This window comes from Semicossyphus pulcher, unplaced genomic scaffold, assembly GCF_022749685.1.
Source record: "Semicossyphus pulcher isolate SPU_LCO1_2020_fin unplaced genomic scaffold, fSemPul1.0.p SCAF_13, whole genome shotgun sequence".
Lineage (NCBI taxonomy): Eukaryota > Metazoa > Chordata > Actinopteri > Labriformes > Labridae > Semicossyphus > Semicossyphus pulcher.
In genome coordinates this window covers 29,151,909-29,172,743 of record NW_027211637.1, presented here as the reverse complement: position 1 = coordinate 29,172,743, position 20,835 = coordinate 29,151,909, and the positions used below count along the sequence as shown (strand labels likewise).

General features: G+C 43.4%; 2 protein-coding genes across 3 annotated transcripts in view; one reads left to right on the top strand and one right to left on the bottom strand.

Annotated features, from left to right (window-relative positions):
* fam120c (family with sequence similarity 120 member C) overlaps positions 1 to 14,448 on the bottom strand; it is a 32,545-nt gene extending 18,097 nt beyond the window's left edge. The window contains exons 1-8 of the mRNA XM_069659572.1: positions 12,918 to 14,448; positions 9,497 to 9,743; positions 9,215 to 9,297; positions 5,171 to 5,299; positions 3,660 to 3,753; positions 3,480 to 3,553; positions 2,376 to 2,650; positions 11 to 173 (exon numbers count right to left, since the gene is read on the bottom strand). Coding sequence (XP_069515673.1) covers positions 11 to 173; positions 2,376 to 2,650; positions 3,480 to 3,553; positions 3,660 to 3,753; positions 5,171 to 5,299; positions 9,215 to 9,297; positions 9,497 to 9,743; positions 12,918 to 13,433 — 1,581 coding nt within the window. The 5' untranslated portion in view covers positions 13,434 to 14,448. The remainder of the gene's footprint in view (positions 1 to 10; positions 174 to 2,375; positions 2,651 to 3,479; positions 3,554 to 3,659; positions 3,754 to 5,170; positions 5,300 to 9,214; positions 9,298 to 9,496; positions 9,744 to 12,917) is intronic.
* An 880-nt stretch (positions 14,449 to 15,328) lies between these two features.
* LOC138589817 (isocitrate dehydrogenase [NAD] subunit gamma, mitochondrial-like) lies at positions 15,329 to 19,997 on the top strand. 2 transcript variants are annotated; one of them, XM_069660277.1, is made up of 11 exons: positions 15,329 to 15,397; positions 16,106 to 16,153; positions 16,612 to 16,709; positions 16,858 to 16,973; positions 17,291 to 17,351; positions 17,470 to 17,602; positions 17,692 to 17,825; positions 17,911 to 18,013; positions 18,102 to 18,248; positions 19,460 to 19,615; positions 19,852 to 19,997. In XM_069660277.1, the coding sequence occupies exons 1-11, from the start codon at positions 15,329 to 15,331 to the stop codon at positions 19,951 to 19,953; spliced, it is 1,167 nt and encodes a 388-aa protein (XP_069516378.1). In that variant the 3' UTR covers positions 19,954 to 19,997. The 2 variants fall into 2 exon arrangements, with proteins under 2 accessions (XP_069516378.1, XP_069516377.1); XM_069660276.1 differs by lacking the exons at positions 15,329 to 15,397; positions 16,106 to 16,153 and adding an exon at positions 16,370 to 16,433.
* Positions 19,998 to 20,835: the final 838 nt, after the last annotated feature.

Here is a 20,835-nt window from a genome sequence, read left to right as displayed (position 1 = left end):
GTTTACCTACCTGAGGCAGAGGGGGTGTGGTTATGTCCATGTGACTCCGCGTCGCCATAGACAACAGTGACGGAATGTTTGACCCGCTCCCGTTGCCTTGGGACCCGTCTCCAGAGGCCGAGCCCCCCCTTCCAGCGGGGTCCTCCCACCGAGAGGGCTTGTCCGTCAAATGGCTGAGAGAAAGAAAGAGAGAGAGAGAGCGAGAGAGAGAGAGAGTTTATGGTCTGGTTCTCATCATGTCTACATGTGTGTTTACACAATAACACAGTTTCTGCATAGAAAGCAGTTCCCTTTTACACACATGAAACATCAGAAACTTAACCCTCTACAACTGGTCTGAGGTGTCATAACATTCAAACCTTATTTTTAAGGACAAATTGTGGACAAAACGTGTGAAAAGATCTCCCCAGTGTCTCCCCAGTACTTTGTTTTCCCTGATGCTCCACCCTCCTCAGTAGCTGTAATCCCTGAATCGCTAAGCTGCAGCTGGGCTTCTTTAAACCATAAGCTTGTTGACAAAAAGTCAGGTGTATGTGATACAGAGCCGCTCCAGATGCACTACATTGTGGGAAGGGCTCATCTGATATCAAACCAGCTCTGGGGATGTTCTGAAGAAGCTTTTTGGCCCTTAAATATCGTCCAATCTATTTACCTAAATGTTTATTAAATAAAAATGTACCTGACACCATTTTTCACAAGCTACAAGATCTAAGTATTGCAGGTCCTGGCTTTAAAACCATTAAAAGGAACAATATGTAATTTACTTCATATACTCTCCTCCTAAACTTTCCATTCCAGTGCAGAACGTCTGTGTGTGTTTTGGCCTGCACGATCCCGCCCACTGCCCATATCGTCACCCCAGGTTACCAGATATGAAACAAATTGGTGCACAGGACTCGTTGCTTGTCACTGTCAAAGCGCACGTTTTGCGCTCGAGTAGGTTCAGTGTCCTCAACCTGGCAACCCGCGTGAGCTTCGCGTTGTACTAGAAGCGCAGCTCTGTTTGGGAATAGATGAGTGCGTGAGTGTGGCTGGTGGAGCAAGTGAGTGAGAGAGACAGGATGTGAGTGTGCGCGCATGAGTTACGAGGGTGAACGGGGATCGGAGTGGATCAGCGGAGAGTGTTATCGGTAACTGAAAACAACAGAACAACTGTACAGAAATGTGTGTAATAAAGCCACATACTCCTCAAGACTGAAGTCGCGCTCCCGTGTCTTGCTTCCTGCTCGCTGCTGTGCGTGTGTGTGTAAAGTGACGGGAGTTAGCCCCGAAGCTAGCGGCAGCTTCGTCCCGGGAGCAGACCGATAAGTCTCCCATGCGCTGCTTAAGAACCACGGTCGGAACGCTCGAGAGTGGAGGTTGACGGACAGGTCTGAGGTTGGGCTGTCAAAGGTAACTCACTAAATAAATGTGTGAATGAATGAACACAAGCAGGTGGAGGTGGACAAAACAAAGAACACTACAGTAAAGAAGGGTCAGGTTTATTTTAGCCTTTATCTAGCAGTAAAAATACGCCTCGATACAAACATCAGGACTTCTCTAACTGGCTTAACGAAGCTGGTGATGTTTGTCTCACTCTTAACGTTGCTATAAATGAAGAGGCAGAGCCCAGTAGACGTATGAATTGAATTTTTTTCACTGCATTTATTTGCGATGTGCAGTTCAGCGTCGTGTTTGTCTTCATGTTGATGACAGCGAGTTAATGTTTGTAAAGCTGAAGGCAGAGCTCTTTCTAATCCCTGCCAGTCATGAAATCTGCACAGTTAGATTGCCGGGTTCATCTACCTGTTAAAGGTGAAAGACAGGTGTCTGTTTCAATACGTTCTCCTTAAAGCTTTATTCAGACGGAAAGAGACACAATGCCTGCATCATATTTGACACCAGGTGAGTGAGAGGAAGCTAAACACTGTAGCTACAGGGGAGGGGGGAGCATTCAATTAAGAGAGAATTTGAAGCCAAGAATAACAGCAGTATAAATGAGGACTCTGTAAAGCGTGTTTCTTCATATTAATTAATTCTTCCACGTCTTTTAAATGAATCTAAAAGAAAGTATAAAGGGAGACGGCTGGTCTGATGATTTTTGTGGTTGTGCAGAGACTTTTTTTTCCCGTGAATTAGACCCGACTTTAGAAAACAATTTGTCTAAAAATCTTGCTTGTTAAAAGTCGACCTTTCAATCAGCACTCTGTCTTCTCTATTTTACTTACAGTTTAAGCTAAACTGTTCTTGTGATTACTCAAATCATGTGTTACGTAAAGCACTTTGCTCCACCTTAAATGCCCCTTTAAGTCCCAATACCACTACAATATAATTAAGGAGCACACAGCTTGCTTAAATCCTGAACAGTGCAAACATGACTTTCCTGTGTGTCTTACTTTGCGTTGCTGTCGTTGGGTTCGTCTCCATCTGATGACGAGGAAGGAGACGGAGAGGGACCGGATTGAGTGCCGGCGTGATGGTTGGGTAGTCGATTTCCCCCCTGAGTGGAATCATACGGAGCGGACCAATCGGTGAAGCCCATCTTGCCCGTCATCGAGTCGTTGCAGTCTTGGGACGGCGGCGGCGGGTTCTGGAACAGAGGGGCGGAGCCAGGTCCATATGGAGCGTTATGATAGGGTGGCTTAAACCCCGGAACCTGGGGAGGCGGGAACTGTGATCGGACAGGGAAGAAGGGAAAATGATTGGAAAAAGGAATAAAAGAAGGAGCAGGAGGGAGAGACGGGGAGGGGGAGAAGATGTCTCAGGGATGGGGACTCATACGCCTCTTTCCCACTCGTCAAAAACCCGCTAACGATCGGCTTTTTTGCTTAATGGGAAAGGTTACAATCAGCATTCAGACCCGGAACAAATGACTCTGCAGTAGACCTGAGTAATTATCAACTCGGCTCCGATCAGCATTGATGGGAACACAGAACCGTGTCGACACGCTAATCTCTGCCCCCTTTCCGGTGCGATGCTATGCTCCGTCTGTAACTTCTGCGACTCCTTGTCATCTCAGCTACAAATTCAGCCCATCTCTGTCCGAGCAGCGCTTGAACATTTCGTTCCAAATTTGTCTGCGCCGTGTTTGATAAACAGACTGAATGAGTAATAGATACAATAAAGACCTAACCACAGTAACATCTTCACTGTTTACCAACTCTGTCTCCGGCACGTTTGTGACGCCAGACGGTGACGCAGCAGGAAAGAGACCGACAGTAGGATATTTCACTGGCAATGGGAAAAGAGACAATCGGCATCTATAAGCTTCCCGGATCTGAAAAAGCCGCCTCAACGTGCTAATTTCGGTGGGAAAGGGGTGATACTGTCCTATTTTTTACATTAAACTAGAGGCATTTAATGAAGGCTGGTGGGAGAGCTTGAGATGGACAGGACTGCACCCTCCTCTGTAGGCTAATTTTTCCCCTTAATGAGCACATGCCACAAAGGGATATCAGGGAGCTAATTACACACACATCAACAAGAAAGAAGGAACCTACCTGATTCTTTCCAGGCTGCATCGGTCCCATGTGGCCAGGTGGTCCCCCAAAAGGATTGGGTCCAAACCCAGGTACTAAAGCCGGGTCAGACAACGAACAAGGATACAAAATAAACTTTTAGTAACATAAAAACTGATTACATAACGGTGTGGGCGACTGCTTCTCTATTCTACTACTCACAGATGAAAGACGAGGGCCCCGAGCGTGGTTTGGAGGCAGCTGAGAAATACTCGACAGCTTTCTTGAATCGCTCCACCTTGTCCTCCATACGAGACTGGAGAGGACGGAAACAAACATTACATTGATTATATAACATGGTGGGGTTATTACACACCTGTTGAGTTATTCCTCTTCAGACCAAAGCAAAGACCTGGAGGAAACATGTTGTTGTAAACTTGAATTTTTATAGCTTAAGAAATTGTTTAGAAGTTTCACTCGGGTATTTGTGGTGTGGAGCCGCCAATGCTTCCCTGAGCACCTGTAGATCCCTTCAGACACAGGGAAAATCTAAACATGATGTGATGCACTAATAAAGCCACTTTCTCACTGGTCAAAAAACTCAGTAACTCCTGCTAACAACCGGCTTTTTTCCTTAGTGAGAAATGTTACAATCAGCATTAAGACCCGGGTCACATGACTCTGCAGCAGACCCGGGTAATTAGCACCTCGGCTCTGATCAGCATTGACGGGAACACAAAACCGTGTCGGCACGCTCTCCGGCCCCTTTCCGTCTGTAACTTCTGCGACTCCTCGTCATCTCAACTACAAATTCTGCCCGTCTCTGTACAAGCAGCGCTCGAACATCGTTCCAAATTTGTCTGCGCCGAGTTTGATAAACAGACTGAATGAGTAAAAGATACAATAAAGACCTAACCACCGTAACACCTTCACTGTTTACTAACCCCGTCTCCGACACGTTTGTGACGTCAGACGATGACGCAGCAGAAAAGAGACTGTAAGGAGTATACTTCACTGGCAATGGGAAAAGAGGCAAGCGGCATCTTCCCAGGTCTGGGAAACCCGTGTCAACACACTAAATTTAGATGGCAAAGGGGTATAAAAGTCTTAATAATTAATAAAGGCTTAATAAAGGCTTAATCATTTCCTGGGTACTTTTAGTTTATTTTCAGACTGTACTCAAACAGGATAAAACAACGCATTTTTAAGGGACTATTTTCAGCTGCAGGTACATGTTCTCTCGTTCCAATAGACACGGATTGGAAAGAGACAGATTGAGAGATTAATGGTTTCATGGTCTAAAGTTATTGGACCCGACAGCTCCTGCAGTTTAAGCCAAGATAGAAATGTAATCATGTTTTGATAAATTGCAACAGACTTGAACCAAACTTCCTCAATCTCAAAGATCCCTCACATGACTGGAGAGCAATCAGGTCTTTCATGTTAAACCAAAGACGTTAATGTTGCAGCAGCTACCCATGAAGAACTGAGACTAGATAATCCTGTTAAGCACGTGGATTTATATGAGGTGTGGTGCAGTTCAGCACTGATGTGTGAGGAAGTGCAGGCGCTGACTCAGGTCTTGTGTTGACAGTGATGACATATTTAACCATCAACAACGGTCAGCAAACTACGGTCAGATATGAAGTAAGAAGCATGTTCATCATGTGTATTAAAAGAGGTTAACAAAAACAAACTAAGTCGTAATCGCTGAAAATAAACACCTGACCTACCTGTGACTGTTTGAAGACATCTCTGGCGATGGCGTCGAGGTTTCCCAGGTCTTTGATGGAGGAGACGTACTCCGAGACGGCCTTGATCACCACCTCGCAGGGCGGCAGCACCAGCTGATGGGCTCGCACCTGAGACGACAGAAGCACAAAGGTTTTAATCAACATACACCTGCTTCAGTACGAGGAGTAACACGTCTATCAGTCAAAAACAAGAGATTTATCACGCAAGTAAATGAATATTTAATACTACTCATTGTTCTCAAGCTGCTGGAAACTCGCAACAAAAGCAGTCATGTTGGAGAGGAGGAAACAGTCCATACCGTGGTCTCATTTCACACAGACAGATTGAAACAGTGCTTTATTGTCTGTAAAATGATCATTTCAAGTCCATGGGAATCCTGGGAACACTAATAATTGTGAACAATACAGGAGCTAAATTCCAGGAATGCTGTGTATTTGAGCTCTACAGGTGAGTGCTAATGCTTCCCAAACGATCCTGTTAGAACTGTAAATCTAGATCCACACAGGCAGGCTTAGCAGGTTTTTACTTGTTTAATTTGATATTGAAATCATGATTCAATAAGGGAATTAGGGACTTTGGGGATAAGCAGAATTAATAATTATAATAATGGGATTGTATCAATCTAACCGTACCGGTTCCTGTTCTGAGTTAATAGTTGGCTCATCAATTAAAGCACAATAAGGCTTAGAGTGTCATGCACACACCTTTGGGTATGTCCTGTCGACATGAGCCGACATGACTCCATGAATGAAAGCAAGAACCAGAATAAAGATGTTTACAAAACAACAGAGCAGTGTCAATTTCGCAGCTATTTTAGATTCTGTCTCAGTCTTCAGACGGAAATGTTTCTTAGGGCGGGTTCACACCAGCCTTATTTAGTCCGACTGAACCAAACCCTGGAGCGTTTGTCCCCTCGGTGCGCTTTTTCAGGTTGGTGTGAACGCCGGAATCGAACTCTGGTGCGGACCAAACAACCGCACCATGGTCGGCTAGAAAAGACGGGTCTCGTTCCGTTTCCAAACGAACCACGGCCCGGTTTGATTCTGGTGAGAACGTAAACGGACTTAAAGTAGGATGTGATACCGGAAGCAAACCAAAACCACAGTGCATTGTGGGTTGTTAACAGGTGCTGACACTTGCAGAGACAGACGCGCATCCACGCAGTGAGCTGAGTAGAGGACAGACGTGGGGAAGCGACGAGGAAATAGAAATATGGGCTGACCAAACACTTTCACAAATGCTTGTGGAAACGCACAACAACACGGAGGTGTTCAAAGTGTTCAGTGAGAAACTAAAGGAGAGTGGAGCTGATCGACCTGGGAACAATGTCGGTTAAAAGTCAGACATTAAAGTCCGTGTCTGACTCAGGAGTGTGCTCCCCCTCTGTGTTTACTTTAGGTTTAGGTTTACCCACATGGAAATTCTGACCAATCAGAGAGCAGTTTCCTGGCACATCAAAACTTTTGGTCCGTTGGTAAAAGCTGCCGTGTAAACACAAACCAAATCGGAGGCAAAATGCAACTTTGTAACAATTTGGTGTTTGACTCGGATCAAACGAACGGACTTCAGGTGTGAATGCGACCTTAGTTTTATTCACATTTTAGTCGTTTTTGCCCTTAATTGTTTTCGTCGACAAAAACTCGAAACATTTGTGCAGTTTTAGTCGATAAAAAGTCGTCACATTTTAGTCCAAATGTTTCCTCTTTTTAAAATAATTCAGCCTGATACAGGTTCAATCTGCTGTAAAGTCCTTTTATCCGTCTTTACATGAATTGTTTCCTAAAGATTTTCTGCACAGGTAATAAAGAGCCTCAGCTGAGGTTATATGGAAACTAATGGAACGTAACGTTATGCGTGTAAAGCCACAGAACGTAAGCCACATACTGCGGCAGTGTTGGTATTTACCGTTAAAACTTTTTATATTTTCATCATAGCTTCTCATTTAAACAGTCTGACTGAAGCAGACAGCCGGTAATCGCTGCTTTTTGAGCAGAAAGGACGCATAAAAAGCCCCTTTATCGGCTGGCATATTTTAGTCTCGTCCCGTCTCATTAACAAAAACAAAACATACGCGTCGTCACAGTTTTTATTATCAACGATCCGTTCTAAAGCTCGTCAACGTCTCGTCTTCGTCATGGAAAAAAGATCACTGACGAACATTCCGGCATAATCGTTAAAGACATTAACACTGCAACAGAGACATAAAAAAGATAACGAAAGCATCCACTATAATAAAATCTTCTAACCATAATTGACAGAACAGAATTGAACAGTGACAAAAGCTTCCTCATGAAGTCATTAAAAATGTATCCTGCCTTCTCTTTCAGGCTTTTAAGACGAAATATATTCACATCAAAACTGAACCGTTGCTGTTTATGTTCTCTGCACACCAGAATATGTCAAGGTTTTCTAGCGGCCTTTCACGGAACATTAACTTTGTTAAATCATCACAAATTGTGCAATACAGAGAGAGAATGGGACTCGATTTCCACTTCCCAAAACCACACAGCTCTCACACTGCTGGGTATTTCTGAAAATCAACCAACCTCTAGGCGTGCTAAATGGTCTCCTCTGGGCAGAGGAAGAATGCCAGCTGTCAACTGTGCCACTAAACTACCATCGAGATAGATGAGAGGTGTCGTATGAAACCAGGACAAATTTATGTTTGATATGCACTTTCATCCTCCACTTTGGCTTTGACATTAATTTCAGACCTTTTTATTCAACAGTTTGTGGCCTTTTACAGATTTGCATTGCTCCATGACCAAATATTAAACCATACTTTGACTCAAAATCTAATTTGTTTAATTGAATTTACTGAAGGTTTTCCAGTATCGAGGCCATTTAGGCCAATTCCAAAATAAATCTACGTAATTCAAATATTCTCTCCAGAAGACGTCCACACTTCACTTCTAGAAGCTGCGTCTGATTCTGCTCCTTTCAGGCCAACAGACCTTTAATTCGTCTGTTAGGTCGTATTAGAGTAGACATTAAATTCCCTCTGTTGTTGCCAACATTACTTATATTCATGGAGGTCAGCCCTGACATTTTAATTTGCCTTTTAACGTACTGTCATGTCATATATCATATCATTTTGCAGTAAAGGCCACAGAGCTGCAGCTGGAGGAGGTTTGGTGTCTTTGGTGAGCAACACCACAAAACAATGAGTCCACAAATCTGAAAATAACAAAATGGAGGCCATGCTGCAGCAAGCAGTGAAGTTGTGTTTTCTGCACTCACTCTGTGTTTTCACACATCACACCACCTGCCATCACACTTAAACCCCGACCACTGAACAATGAAGAGACAAAGCCTCTGAAATGTCTCTGGAACATGAATTAAATAGAGATAAGTTTATATATTTTAAATATGCTACATGTTTGCAGACAAGTGATAAAGAATGAGATGTTCTGAACTTTTTGATTCTTGTATGTGGTTGTTATTTCCCTTTTATTTAGACATTATTTCTCTCTGTAACTACACCTGTTATTCACCGAATCCCTGATTTATTCATTCCAATAATCTCCTGTCAATTGTACTTTTTTAAGATGTTGTTTATGGGACAAAAGGACACATCTAATTCATGAGCAAGTACATATTAGAGGAAGGAGTAGCTCCAAAGCTGCAAAACAACCCGTGCATACTGTCTAACGTGCATTAAATACATCTATTTGCAAAACTTTGCATGTTGCACAGTGTGTGGGAGTCTTTTTGCAGAGAATAATAATTAAAGTCACTATTTCCTGTAGATAAGGTAAAAGCCTTGTTTTGTTTGGGGCCAATGTGCGCCTAAACCCCTGACAAGGAGCTTCTTTTTAAAAATGATGAGAAACTTATAAAACAGGAACAATTAGAAATAAAATCATGTCCCGAGTTAAGGTCTGGTTCTGTTTTTCTTTGAGGTAAATCAGAGCTCACGTCATTATTGGACAAAGTCCAGTGTCACATGATTATTACAGCTAATATTTTCTTAGAGGAAGCAGCGGTTTGCAGAGGACTCTGGACTTTTGAACATATGTTACCTTGAGAGAAGCTAGTGGGTGTTCTGGTCCCAGCAGACTCCAGTGGAAGGCAGCCAGGTCCTCATCAGGCAGAATATGATTTCCTGCAGGAGAGAGACTCTTTTTAATGTTTGCTGTGTCAATGAACAAGGACGACAGACACAGAGGGGTGCCAAAAATACAACTCACATGGGGGTGTGTGTGTTTCAGTGAGACAGCTTAAAAGATAAATGCAGGAAACGCGTTTGTTTTTGTGTATTTGTGTGTGTAGGCTGAAGCATGTGACTGAGTGCTGCTGCTCACCCAGCAGAGCAGCGAAGCAGGGCAGGTGCTGTGTCTTGAGCCCGAGCTGCCGGGCGGCCTCAGACAGCAGGTACTGGTGTGTGGTCAGGTTCTTGCCGTTCCAGCTCAGTTTGAGCGCGTGCGAGGAGAAGTAGGCGGGTACGTTGCAGAGGGCAAACTCAGAATCCTGAGCAATGAGGCCGGCAAATCCAAAGTCTCTGTACAGAGACAGCACTTCCTGGTGGTGGTCCTCCAAAGTCTGTACAACCTGTAGATGCAGAGAGGACAAACTCAGGCTGCCGTTGTGGTGAAACAAAAACACTTGCTGCTACAAGTAACCTGGTTTGTAATGTGTCCGTATTTAAATATTTCTTTCTTTATATTTCTTTCATTTTTTCTCACTCTCTATTTTATCCCTGAACATTTGGAATTTTGGATTGGTCAGGCAAATTGAAGATAATAAGACGTCACCTTGGACTCTTTTTGGTGGAATTATGATGGACTGCAAACTGCTAATAAATTAAACAAAAAATAGGCAGGTCAATAAATAATGAAAACAATCATTAGTTGCATCCCTGGAGTAGTTGTTTCTATTTATAATAAAACATCACCAACAGAGTTAAAATATCTGTGAAAACTGAGCAGCTAGCATGCCAGCAGTCACTGCAATATACTCAATTTAATGCAACTTATTATTTTAATCGTCTATTATTTTGTGGATTAATAGATAACTTGTTTAGAGTATACAATGTCAGAAAACTGTTGGACGTGATGTCGTTCACAACCCAGAGAGATTCAGTTTACTGTCTTAAAGAGGAAAGAAATCAGAGAACATCCACATTTAAGAAGCTACAGGTTTGTTGTGATTTTTCTCTCCTAACAAAAATATTAAAATAGATAAATCAATCTGCAAAATAGTTGGCAATTAATTTAATAGTTGACAACTTATCAATTAATTGCTGAAGCTCTAACACAGTTGTTTATAGAGATCACAGTCAGCCAGCGGTGGTGATACCTCGTACACCCACAAAATACTTCATCCTCTCCGCCCATGAATCCAATTATAATAAACTGCAGTTTAATTCTAAGAATACATTTGTGGCTGTGCTTCATTGATCAGCAACAATTGTTTCAGAGCACACTCATGCAGATCCCGATCCGTGGGTGAGGTGCATGGTTTAACTAGAGAGCAGGAGAGCCTAACAATATGCAAGAAATGTTTGATTGATCTCGTTAATTACGGCTGAATTATTATATGTGAAACTTAATAACTACATTCAGTTAGTTAATTGAAAAGTATTTAATTAGTGGGTAATCTGACTTCAAATAAATACACTCCCATGTAGGGATGGTAAGGCTGATTATGAGGGAACTGATTGAGGGGTGATTTGTAAAAACAGCAGAATATTTAATGTTTTACTCACCCAAAATAAAACTTAAAATAAGCAATTTTCAACAATTAGAGTAATGCATCTGCAATCATTCAAGACAACTAAACATGCATGCAGCACATGTAAAGCTGAGTAGGATTAGTGCACAGAGAGTAGCAGCGATGCCTTCAGTAAACAGTGTAATTCAAGCAGAGACGAGATACTTAAAGCTGCAGAAATAGGCCTGTTTCTCAGAAGGCAAGAAGTGAAAACAAGAAAGTACACATGGGAAGTGTGCGTAACGAAACTGCACATGCACAAGGAGCAGCAGAATGTGTTGTACTGTAATGTGGGTGGGATTTTTTTCTATTCTGACAGGATTCACTATGGCTTTGTGTTTTTTTAAATACTAGCATGCAAGCCATTTGGAGGGTAGATAAAGGGACAGATGGGTGCAGTTGACAGGAAAAGTGTAAGAGGCAATCAACGGTTTAGCTGCGTTAATGGAAGGTCTTTAACACACCGATATGAGTCACATTTCCTTTTTCAAACATTAAGTTGTTCCTTGGCCTACAAGATCTCAGCTTCAGGGAGCACATTTATTTCACCTGATAATAGTGGAGTAAAAGGAATACAGCTAACCCACCCTATTCTACTTTATTTAAAATAAGAGCAAATAGTGTTGATCAGATGTACAGAATGTCAAATTTTCCCAATGGAAATGCACGAGATAACTCATTACAAATGCGACACTGTCAGGGGGCTATAAATAGTCTATCCACTCAGCAGTTGTTCAACAATGTATGAAAGGTTCATCGAGTTCATGTTATGTAATATATAGGCTAAACTAGATCCTCGTGTTGTACAGTACATGCTTCTCACAGGCGAGCAGCCATTGCTTCATACACCTAACAAAAAATCTGTTGCACTGGATACATCCGTCCTCCCAGCAGACAATCATCCCAAATACATCCATGAGAGCAGAGCAGGCCGGGCTACAAAGATAAACCTGTGCTCTGCTAGCTAGAAACAACACGTTTGCCAGAGCAGAGGGGAGTGCAAAGCAAGCTCAACATACCAGGGCTTTCGATGGATGTGTATATTAATTTTTTTGTTTTACCACAGGATGCATTCTCAGTTCCTCATAATTACGTTTGCATGACAACAGCACATTGTAGGTCTTGAACTTTAAACATCCTACACACGACTTAATCTGCAAAAACTGCATTTCTGTCTGACCTTTTTCCATATTAAAGAACACGTGCAAATTACTTCAGTTTTCTGCTAAATTAAAGTACAATTATTCAAACAAAATTCACAGTGGTGAGTAGCTGCTGTGCCCTTAATCATTCTTTCAGTGCATAGGTGATCTGTTCTGTGAAATTGTAATATTACCTGACGCAAACAGGGGAAAAAGGAGAGGAGTAAGAAAGAGTGCAGGGTGGGGGTCATATTTCCTGCATCACTAACTGAATGCATGTACTGTCCTGTGATGCAATACAGTGCATACAGTTTGTGCTGCTGTAACTACAAGGCTTCATTCTGTGGCATTGCTAATGCAACATTACAGTTCAACAGGTTTTCATAGGCCTTATAAAAGCCTACTCCCTCAGCTGAGAATCAATATCACTCACGGGAATATTGTCAGGAAAGGGTATGTAAAAGGACGGCACTTCACAGCCAAATTAAATCTTAAAACTCTGAACATAGCAGCCTCCACAGCAGGTTAGGTGTGCAGCACAAGTTACCATGGGTAGAGGAGAACCAGCTTCATTATGCTGAAAATGTGGCTTTAGGCTCAACATAACTGACTTACTTACAAATCTTGTTTCATAGTACACCCCTCAGGTCGGCATTTGTGGATAGAAATATTTAACATAATTTCAGATGGGCTCATTTCAGTGTTCAGGACTGGTAGTTGCACTTGCACACAAACTGGAATGAGTTAAAACAGAGCTGCATGATGTAAGCTGCTAACTGGGCGTGCAAAGAGAAAGGGCAAGTGTTAAATTAACGGCAGAGCATGTGAACACAATAACACAACTTCACACAGCCATGATCACATTGCTCACCCGCACTCGGAAGCGGAACATGGCGAGGCGGACGCAGTGGCTGAGGCAGGCCGGGGGCAGGAACCATGCCCGTGGGGGCGGGGTGGCCTTGCTGCCGACGTGGTTGACTATCAGCTGCGCGGTCTGTCGCTGGCCCTGAGCTCGCCGCGCCCACTCGGGCCAGCGCTCCTTCCCCAGTGTGCCGTTGAAAACCACGACCAGCTCCAGGCCGCCCTGGTACAGGCACGCCTGTGACAGGGCAGCCAGGTATCCCAGCATGGCGTTCCACTCTCCCCCGCACACCCAGTCCGTCTGGTAGCCGCCGTAGAGGCGCTGCAGGCCGGAGTCAGCGTCGATTAGGATCCTGGCAGGCGGGGGCGGGGGAGGCATGGGCCCGGGGTGATGTGGGTGGTGGTGTGGGTGATGGTGGTGAGGGGGCTGGCGGGCCGCGGTACGGGCAAGCTTCAGGAGGTCCACCGGGACTGCGGCCCCGGGACACCGCTTCTCTAAATACTCTTGAAACCCCTGCACTCCCATGACGGTGTTGTTGAGCCTATGTGTCTGGCCGGGAGCGGGCTCTGAATACGTTCTGTACGCCGTGTTTGTAATGTGATGTGGGGCGAGACAGTAGCTAGCTGTGCACTGCAGGCAAGCTAACTGGTCTCCGAAGTAGTGACTAACTGTGGTTAAGTTAACCCTGCAAAACAACTTATCTGTCACTCAGACTAGCGAAATGAGTCACCATGCACTGCTGTACAAGAGTGTCAGCTAACCTTACTTGTTCCAATGCTAATTTATCAGTTTTGGTCTTGGCTGCTCAGTTTAGTGTCCATCCCTGTGGATTTTTGGTTAGATGCCAGCAAGGCCAGTGTAGCTACCTACAGCCAGAAAAAGTTCAACGTTTTTCCTGCTCCCATAATTTGGCTTCAGCATAACCAGCTTCACAAATGTAGTTGGCAGTAAATAACGGAGATGCAGCAAGGTGGTGGATATTGTTGAAAAATGCCTACAAAATAATTCTGCTGCTGGTTTGTGCACATGAAACAGATGCAATACTGCGCATTAGTTAGCAAACCACAGGCTGGATGGCCAGTTCGCGGACATGATGTTTAACCGAGCAGCTTGCAAATTCGATATTCTCATCTGACAGCTTAAAAAATTGACATTTATTCTGCACTACCTCAGGCAAATTTCAGCACTTGTGCAGCGATAGCTTGTTGGCTCGCAGGTGTTTGAATATCAATTAAAACAAACTAACAAGCTATGTGCCTGGCTGGCTGTCTGGCTAGCTGTACTAACATTTGCTAACTGTGTGGCTAGCTGTTAGCTGCTGGCAGGGTCCCCGGCGTGATTTGACGCGTCAACTCCCGAAGACAAGTCCGGGGTGGACACGACGCGGAATGAGATGGATGTTTGACGAAATAAAAGAAAAGTAACTAAAAGAAAATAAAAATAAAAGCCCGATGGTGCCTCCCTCGCTTTCTTCCACACTCACGGCTTCATGTTGCAGAGGGGAACATTACTTCCAAGCGACATCAGCCATCTTGCGACTTCCTCGCGGCCCAGTGGAGTGGGAGGGAAGGTGGAGGGAGTGGAGGGAGGAGGCGCGGCCGCTGGGTTGCTGGGAAATGTAGTCTGACGACTGCATCACGTACCACTCTAAAACATGTAGTCTAAAATATGAAAAACTACAACTACCAGTATAAGGATACCAACGGTTGAACGAGGATAAAAAAGCTGGAGAGTAGAATTTCTCTAAGTGGCCCGCAAGTGATTCAAGTGTAAACGCCGTTATTTGACCGCTACACTTCCTGAATGCAGTTCTGATATTATCTACCTCTGCACATTAACATGTTAATATTCAATGTACAATGCTAGCTAACGGCTCTTACGCTAGGCCAATACTGATGCTCTATTCCGTGCCTTATAGAAGTACTTAAATACTCAGCAGGGATGAAGGCAGTACAAAAGTGGTGTGTTTTAAAATCAAACGTGAATTTGACGTTACTTCATAAACATTAAAATGTATTGAGTGGTGTAACAGGTAGAATGGCGCTGTCCCGTCCATGTAAAATCAGTGTGAGTATGTCGCCTCCCTGTGGTTCAGTTCACAGCTCTCAGATGAAAAAGTGCTACGGGCAAAAAAGGAGACCAAACTAACTAGGCCAACGGGCTCTCGAGGCTGTCTGCTGGAGTTGCCATGGCGACATGAAGCTAGCTTAAAAGACTCCAACTTCACCCTGTGCTTGTATCTTTGTCCCAGCTTCCTCTCTTATAAAAAGAGGAAAAGTATGTCGAATAAGGGTCTCTTTGTGGATGAGTGAATGTGAGGATCATGAGGTAGTGTGTGAGTTAGAGAGGGAGATTAACTGTGAACGCGCAGCACGCCCCCGCCCCTGTCCATCAATGATCCATCCGCTGTGAGGGAGAACATGACGGCCCGGTCTGTGCGCTCTCTGTCCGGAGCCCTGAAGCCCGTGTTCAACAGCCGGTTTTCCAGGGTAGGAGCAGTCTCTTAATTCACCAGCAGACAGTTGACTGTTAAACAGACTTTTTGTGATATTTGAAGTGGTTTACTTATTACTTTTCCAAAAGAGCTGTGAGTAAAGCTAAGCTGATTAACGGTTGGTTAGTTGGCTAACAGAGCTAGCTGGGTTTATGTCGCTGTCCTTTCAGCACCACTCTTGTTCTATGCTAACTTGATGTCAACCGGAAATGCCTGCATAGAAAATTTGCTCCTACTCGAGCAGCATTCCTCCAGCGAGATAAGGCTGTTAATGCATCTGAAACTGCTCCCTGCAGAGTCATAAATTATTCAAAGAGTTGTGGTTTCCAGTTGACAGTATAGGGAACAACTCAAATTCCACAACCAGACTTTAAACACAAACTGTGCATTTAATTTGGCGAAATAGGGCCATTGTCTGGAGCAGGTAATAAGTATATCCACATGATAAAAATATGGCACATATCAGCATTAACTGCAGTACAGCAAATTCAGAAATGCTTGTTGCATGTTAAGTTTGCATGATACCAATAAATTCCTAAAATTGGACTAAGCTGTCTCAAACATGAATTCACTTGGTGCTGAAACGACAATGTCAAAATTAATTTGCAAAAAACGTAATTTTAAGAAGAATGCTGAAATTGAAAGTGAATATATTATATTTACACCCTCTTTGCAAATAATCACCTTTTTTCTGTTTTTACAGGTTAATGGTGCAGCGACATGTAATCAGAGACACAAATCCACTTACACTGTGAGTTGTTCAGGAGACAAAAATGCATTAAAACATTATGACCTTCCTCACTTTTTATCCCAGCTGTTGTACCCCACAGAGAATTCCAAACATGTCAGTGTGTCCTTACTGCATGTGCACTGGAATACCAATGCAGTTTTGTCTCATCGATATGCTTGTGATGCCACCAGGAAGTTGCCGGGCTCTATGTCCCCCCCTCCCTTTTTGTCCTACTAACCCCCCTGTTTTCTCTCCTCTGTTCTGAATCCCTCCTCCATCCATCCACCCACGACAGACCATAGTGAGTATGGCTGCTAAACACACAGACAGTGGTGTGACAAAAAATCATTAAAATAGCTTAAAGAGTAAATTAAGTATGTGCAGTTGTCTTACGATAGCTTAGAGTCTTCTCCGTAGTTTTGTAGAGGACGCATCTACAGGATTGTATTGGGAGGAGTTTGACTTTCTGTGCATTACAGCCTCCCCCGGCTCGGTACGGAGGACGCCACACTGTAACTCTGATTCCCGGAGATGGCATCGGACCAGAGCTGGCCAACCACGTGCGTGAACTATTCAGGTGAGAATTCAAATGTCCTGTAAACACACACACACACATTCACAGATAGAGTTGGAATGAAGTCAGTAACTGACACACACAGTCACTGACTGACTCAGCTCTGCATGCACACACTGAGTAAATGATCTCCATCTGCTTTTACCATCAGGTTCTGCTGTGTGCCAGTGGATTTTGAGGTTGTCAATGTGGACTCATCCATGGCGTCTGAAGATGACATCAATAATGCAATAATGGCTATCAGACGCAATGGAGTGGCACTGAAAGGTAAAGGTTTGAAATGTGCAAATGATCACAGTGTTCTCTCATTTGTCAGTTAGGTACACAGGTAAATAATCCTGTAATCAGTTTTTACCTTCATGGAGATGTTTTTATTATTTTCACTAGCATAGGATAGCATGCTAACGTTTGCTTATTAGCACTCAACATAGAGTACAGCTGCTTCTGATGGGTATGTCATTAGTAATGCAGGTATTTGTGTATTGTACAAAGTTTGAGCCAATGAGGGTGCCATATAAGTAAAATGAAATTCACCAGCAGTCAAACATGCCATTGCTTTGCTATAACTTTATTTGTTTATTCAGGTAACATTGAGACCAATCACAACTTGCCACCGTCCTACAAGTCCAGAAACAACCTGCTGCGGTTAGTCCAAAGTTTTTTATCCATCACTACTTCCACCAGTGTTAAACAGAAATCCTCAATCTTACTGCCTCTATGTTATTTCTCCTCCTCTTACCTTTACTGTACCCTCTCTCTGCAGCACCTCTCTGGATCTGTTTGCCAATGTGATGCACTGCCAGTCCCTACCCGGAGTGAGGACACGCCACAGAAACATCGACATCACGATCATCAGGGAGAACACAGAGGGAGAGTACAGCAGCCTGGAGCACGAGGTGTGTGGAGCGCAATCAGTTTGATGGTAAAACACAAGGAGATCTCTCTTGATCATAACAAACCTTCACTCGTTCTCCTGTCTCTGCAGAACGTCCCAGGCGTTGTTGAATGTCTGAAGATCATCACCAAGACTAAGTCTTTACGCATCGCCGACTACGCCTTCAGGACAGCTCGGGCTCAAGGACGCAGACGAGTCACGGCTGTACACAAAGCTAACATCATGTCAGTTACCTTTCTTTGTATTAATCTTTCTTATTCTCTCTAAAACGCATGATAGATCTTAATGTGTGTCTGTTTGCTGGAGCAGGAAGCTGGGTGACGGCCTCTTCCTGGAGTGCTGTAAGGAGGTGGCCAGCGGTTACCCTGAAATCACCTTCGACAGCATGATTGTTGACAACACTACCATGCAGGTGACTAAGACACTCCTTTGATTGTTAAAAATCAGAGCCTGATCTCACGTAGGTCCTGAATGATGTTTGTTTTGTGTTTGTGTGTTAGCTGGTTTCCAGGCCCCAGCAGTTCGACGTGATGGTCATGCCCAACCTGTACGGCAACGTCGTGAGCAACGTGTGTGCCGGGCTGGTCGGTGGACCGGGCCTGGTGCCTGGAGCCAACTATGGAGAGGATTACGCCGTGTTTGAGACGGTGAGAGGACTCATATTGGATTAGAGAGAGAGAAAAGAAAGAGATATGAGAGAGGAGTAAAAGATACCAGTGAGAGAGGCAGACAAAAGTACAAATTCAATAAAGAAAAGCATGAAGAGACTATGGTGTTAAAACATTTATTTAAGTTATTTTTTTGTCTCAGTATATTATCAGTAGTTAATAAATGCACAAATATGTGTACCAGCTAATCACTAACTTAGTCTCAAATTTGTTTCTGAGCAGGTAGCATACAGTGGGTTTGACAGTAATTTTGCCACCATAATTGTACCGGCTATAACCGGAAACAACGCTGAAGAATGACCCCTAACAGGAGAGTTGGGAGCTAGAAAACAATGAGCTCATAGGCTGAAAAAGCAGGTTTGTTTTAAAGGTATAATAAGAAGGATTTTTCTTTGCATTTTGTCAACAACACATTCAAACTGGGCCCCTCCTCCTGGGCTCTTCGTCACCAGAAGCTCACTCTCACTCTCTCGAGCGAGAACACGCCCACCCCGCCGAGCTAACACCCACAGCATCATGGTTAATAGATGCACTAGCATGCTAAACGCCAGTTACCGTTTGGCTAGTATGTTAACCGCCGGTTAGCTTGTCCTACCCGGTTTTCTACCTGTCCAACAGAAAGAAGGCCAACTCTGCGTCGCTCTTTCGCCATGTTCGCTGGTCTGAATGGGGCCCAGTTGCTAATTTGAACCACTCCCACAATTCACAGCAGCGCCCCTCCTAAAAACGTCCCATGCAAAGCAAAACAACAGAATAGATGCAGAGGGAAGGGTCTCACAAGGGTCTGCACACACACTCACCAACACACATGTATAGAGGCCCATAAGCGATGATTTATATTATATTTGTAAAAGTCTTTATGTTATTTTTCCAGGAAAATTCTACTTATTATACCTTTAATGTCAAGCTAAATTTTCAAAGATATACAGTATATATATATATTTGTATATATATACATATATATAAAAAAGGAAAATCTATTCTGATAAAAAATAAACCAAAATATCGTTTAATCCGACTTCCAAACCAAAATTAATCCTGAGTTTTCGACAGTATTTCTCCTCAGAGGTGATTAACAGCACTGGTGATTAATAAGCACTGTAGAATTAGAGAACAATCAGATGTTAAAGCTGCTAAATCCTTAAGCATTCCTCAATTCATGAACTCTGAGAATGTTCCTCTGTGTGCAGGGAACCAGGAACACCGGGAAGAGCATCGCCAACCGTAACACAGCGAACCCCACGGCCATGCTGCTGGCCTCCTGCCTGCTGCTGGATCACCTGAGGCTCCACGCCTACGCCAGCATGATCCGCAGAGCCATCCTCTCCACCGTCACCGAGACTCGGGTACGACCGATCACACACCTCCACATCTTACGCTCAAATGTTGAGTAATGAAGTACTTGTTTGGAAGTTTGTAATTGGGAAAGGTGCATCCAATCAAAAGCCACAACGATCTGCTTTGAATCGTTCTTTTAGTCCAGTTTCAAAACTTATTTGACTTTATTAAGGGAAAGTTTCTCACAATGAAACAATGAAAACAGAACATTCTGCTCACTCGTACCTCTCCTCTCGTCCTTTAGCTGCACACTGCTGACCTGGGAGGCCAAGGCTCCACCTCTGATGTGGTCCAGGCCATCATGAACGCTGTTCAGAGCACCGGGCCGCAGACTCTGAGCGTGTAGAACAAACACACATTAATGCAAACACTCTCACACAGCAGAGGTGTGTGTGTTCGTGTGCCTCTCTTCAGTGAGTCCTCTATGCAATTACTTTAACCGTTTGTCTATGCAACAGTTTTTATCGTTAAATAGATTATTCATGTCTGTTTGTTTATTAGTTTGTTTTATTTATGTATTATTTATTCCTACAAGTCATTGTTTTGTGCTTTTGACTTGAACTTATTTATAAGACAGCTGTCTTACTGCAGAATGTACTGAACTGAATGTTGGACTGTTGATCTGAGACCTTCACTTCTAATAAAGACCATCATGTCCCTGTAGTCATCTGTTTGTCTCTAATGCAGAGGAGGGAAGCTACAATGTACATGTAATGTATTTAACTTTTTTCCCTGTACCCTCTACATTTTAACTCAAATATCTCTGTGAAGACAGGCTTTGGTCTTTAGCTTGTTAGGCATTTAAGGGGAATTATTGATTATCAACATAAATAGATGGGATAATAGGACATAAAAAATTGATAACGGTGCGAAACATGACAAAAAGGTCATTAAAGGTGCATTAAAATGAAACAGACAAGACATGAAGAACTTTTAGGGACATGGATGATCTAGCTGACACCGAAGCAACAGGACATCATCCAACTGATTCGCACAATGGACCAAAGTTAAAGCTGATTATTTTCAGTATATTATATTTATTTTATTTTATTAAAAGAATGATATAAGCTTATAAGTCCCTCAGACATGTTGTGAGTTTCAGCTAGTTCTGAACAGAACCAGACGGTAGAAACGTCCTTCAGAGTGACACTTTTTACTTCATACTGCGAGTACATTTCAGAGCCTGTGTTTTTTACTTTCACTAAGTTGAATCAAGATCAAGATAAAC

Coding starts and splice junctions, on each gene's coding strand:
- LOC138589817 (XM_069660277.1), top strand. CDS start 15,329: ATGACGGCCCGGTCTGTGCGCTCTCTGTCCGGAGCCCTGAAGCCCGTG. Junction 17,352..17,469: donor TCCAGAAACAACCTGCTGCG/GTTAGTCCAAAG, acceptor CTCTCTCTGCAG/CACCTCTCTGGATCTGTTTG. Junction 18,014..18,101: donor TTGACAACACTACCATGCAG/GTGACTAAGACA, acceptor TTTGTGTGTTAG/CTGGTTTCCAGGCCCCAGCA.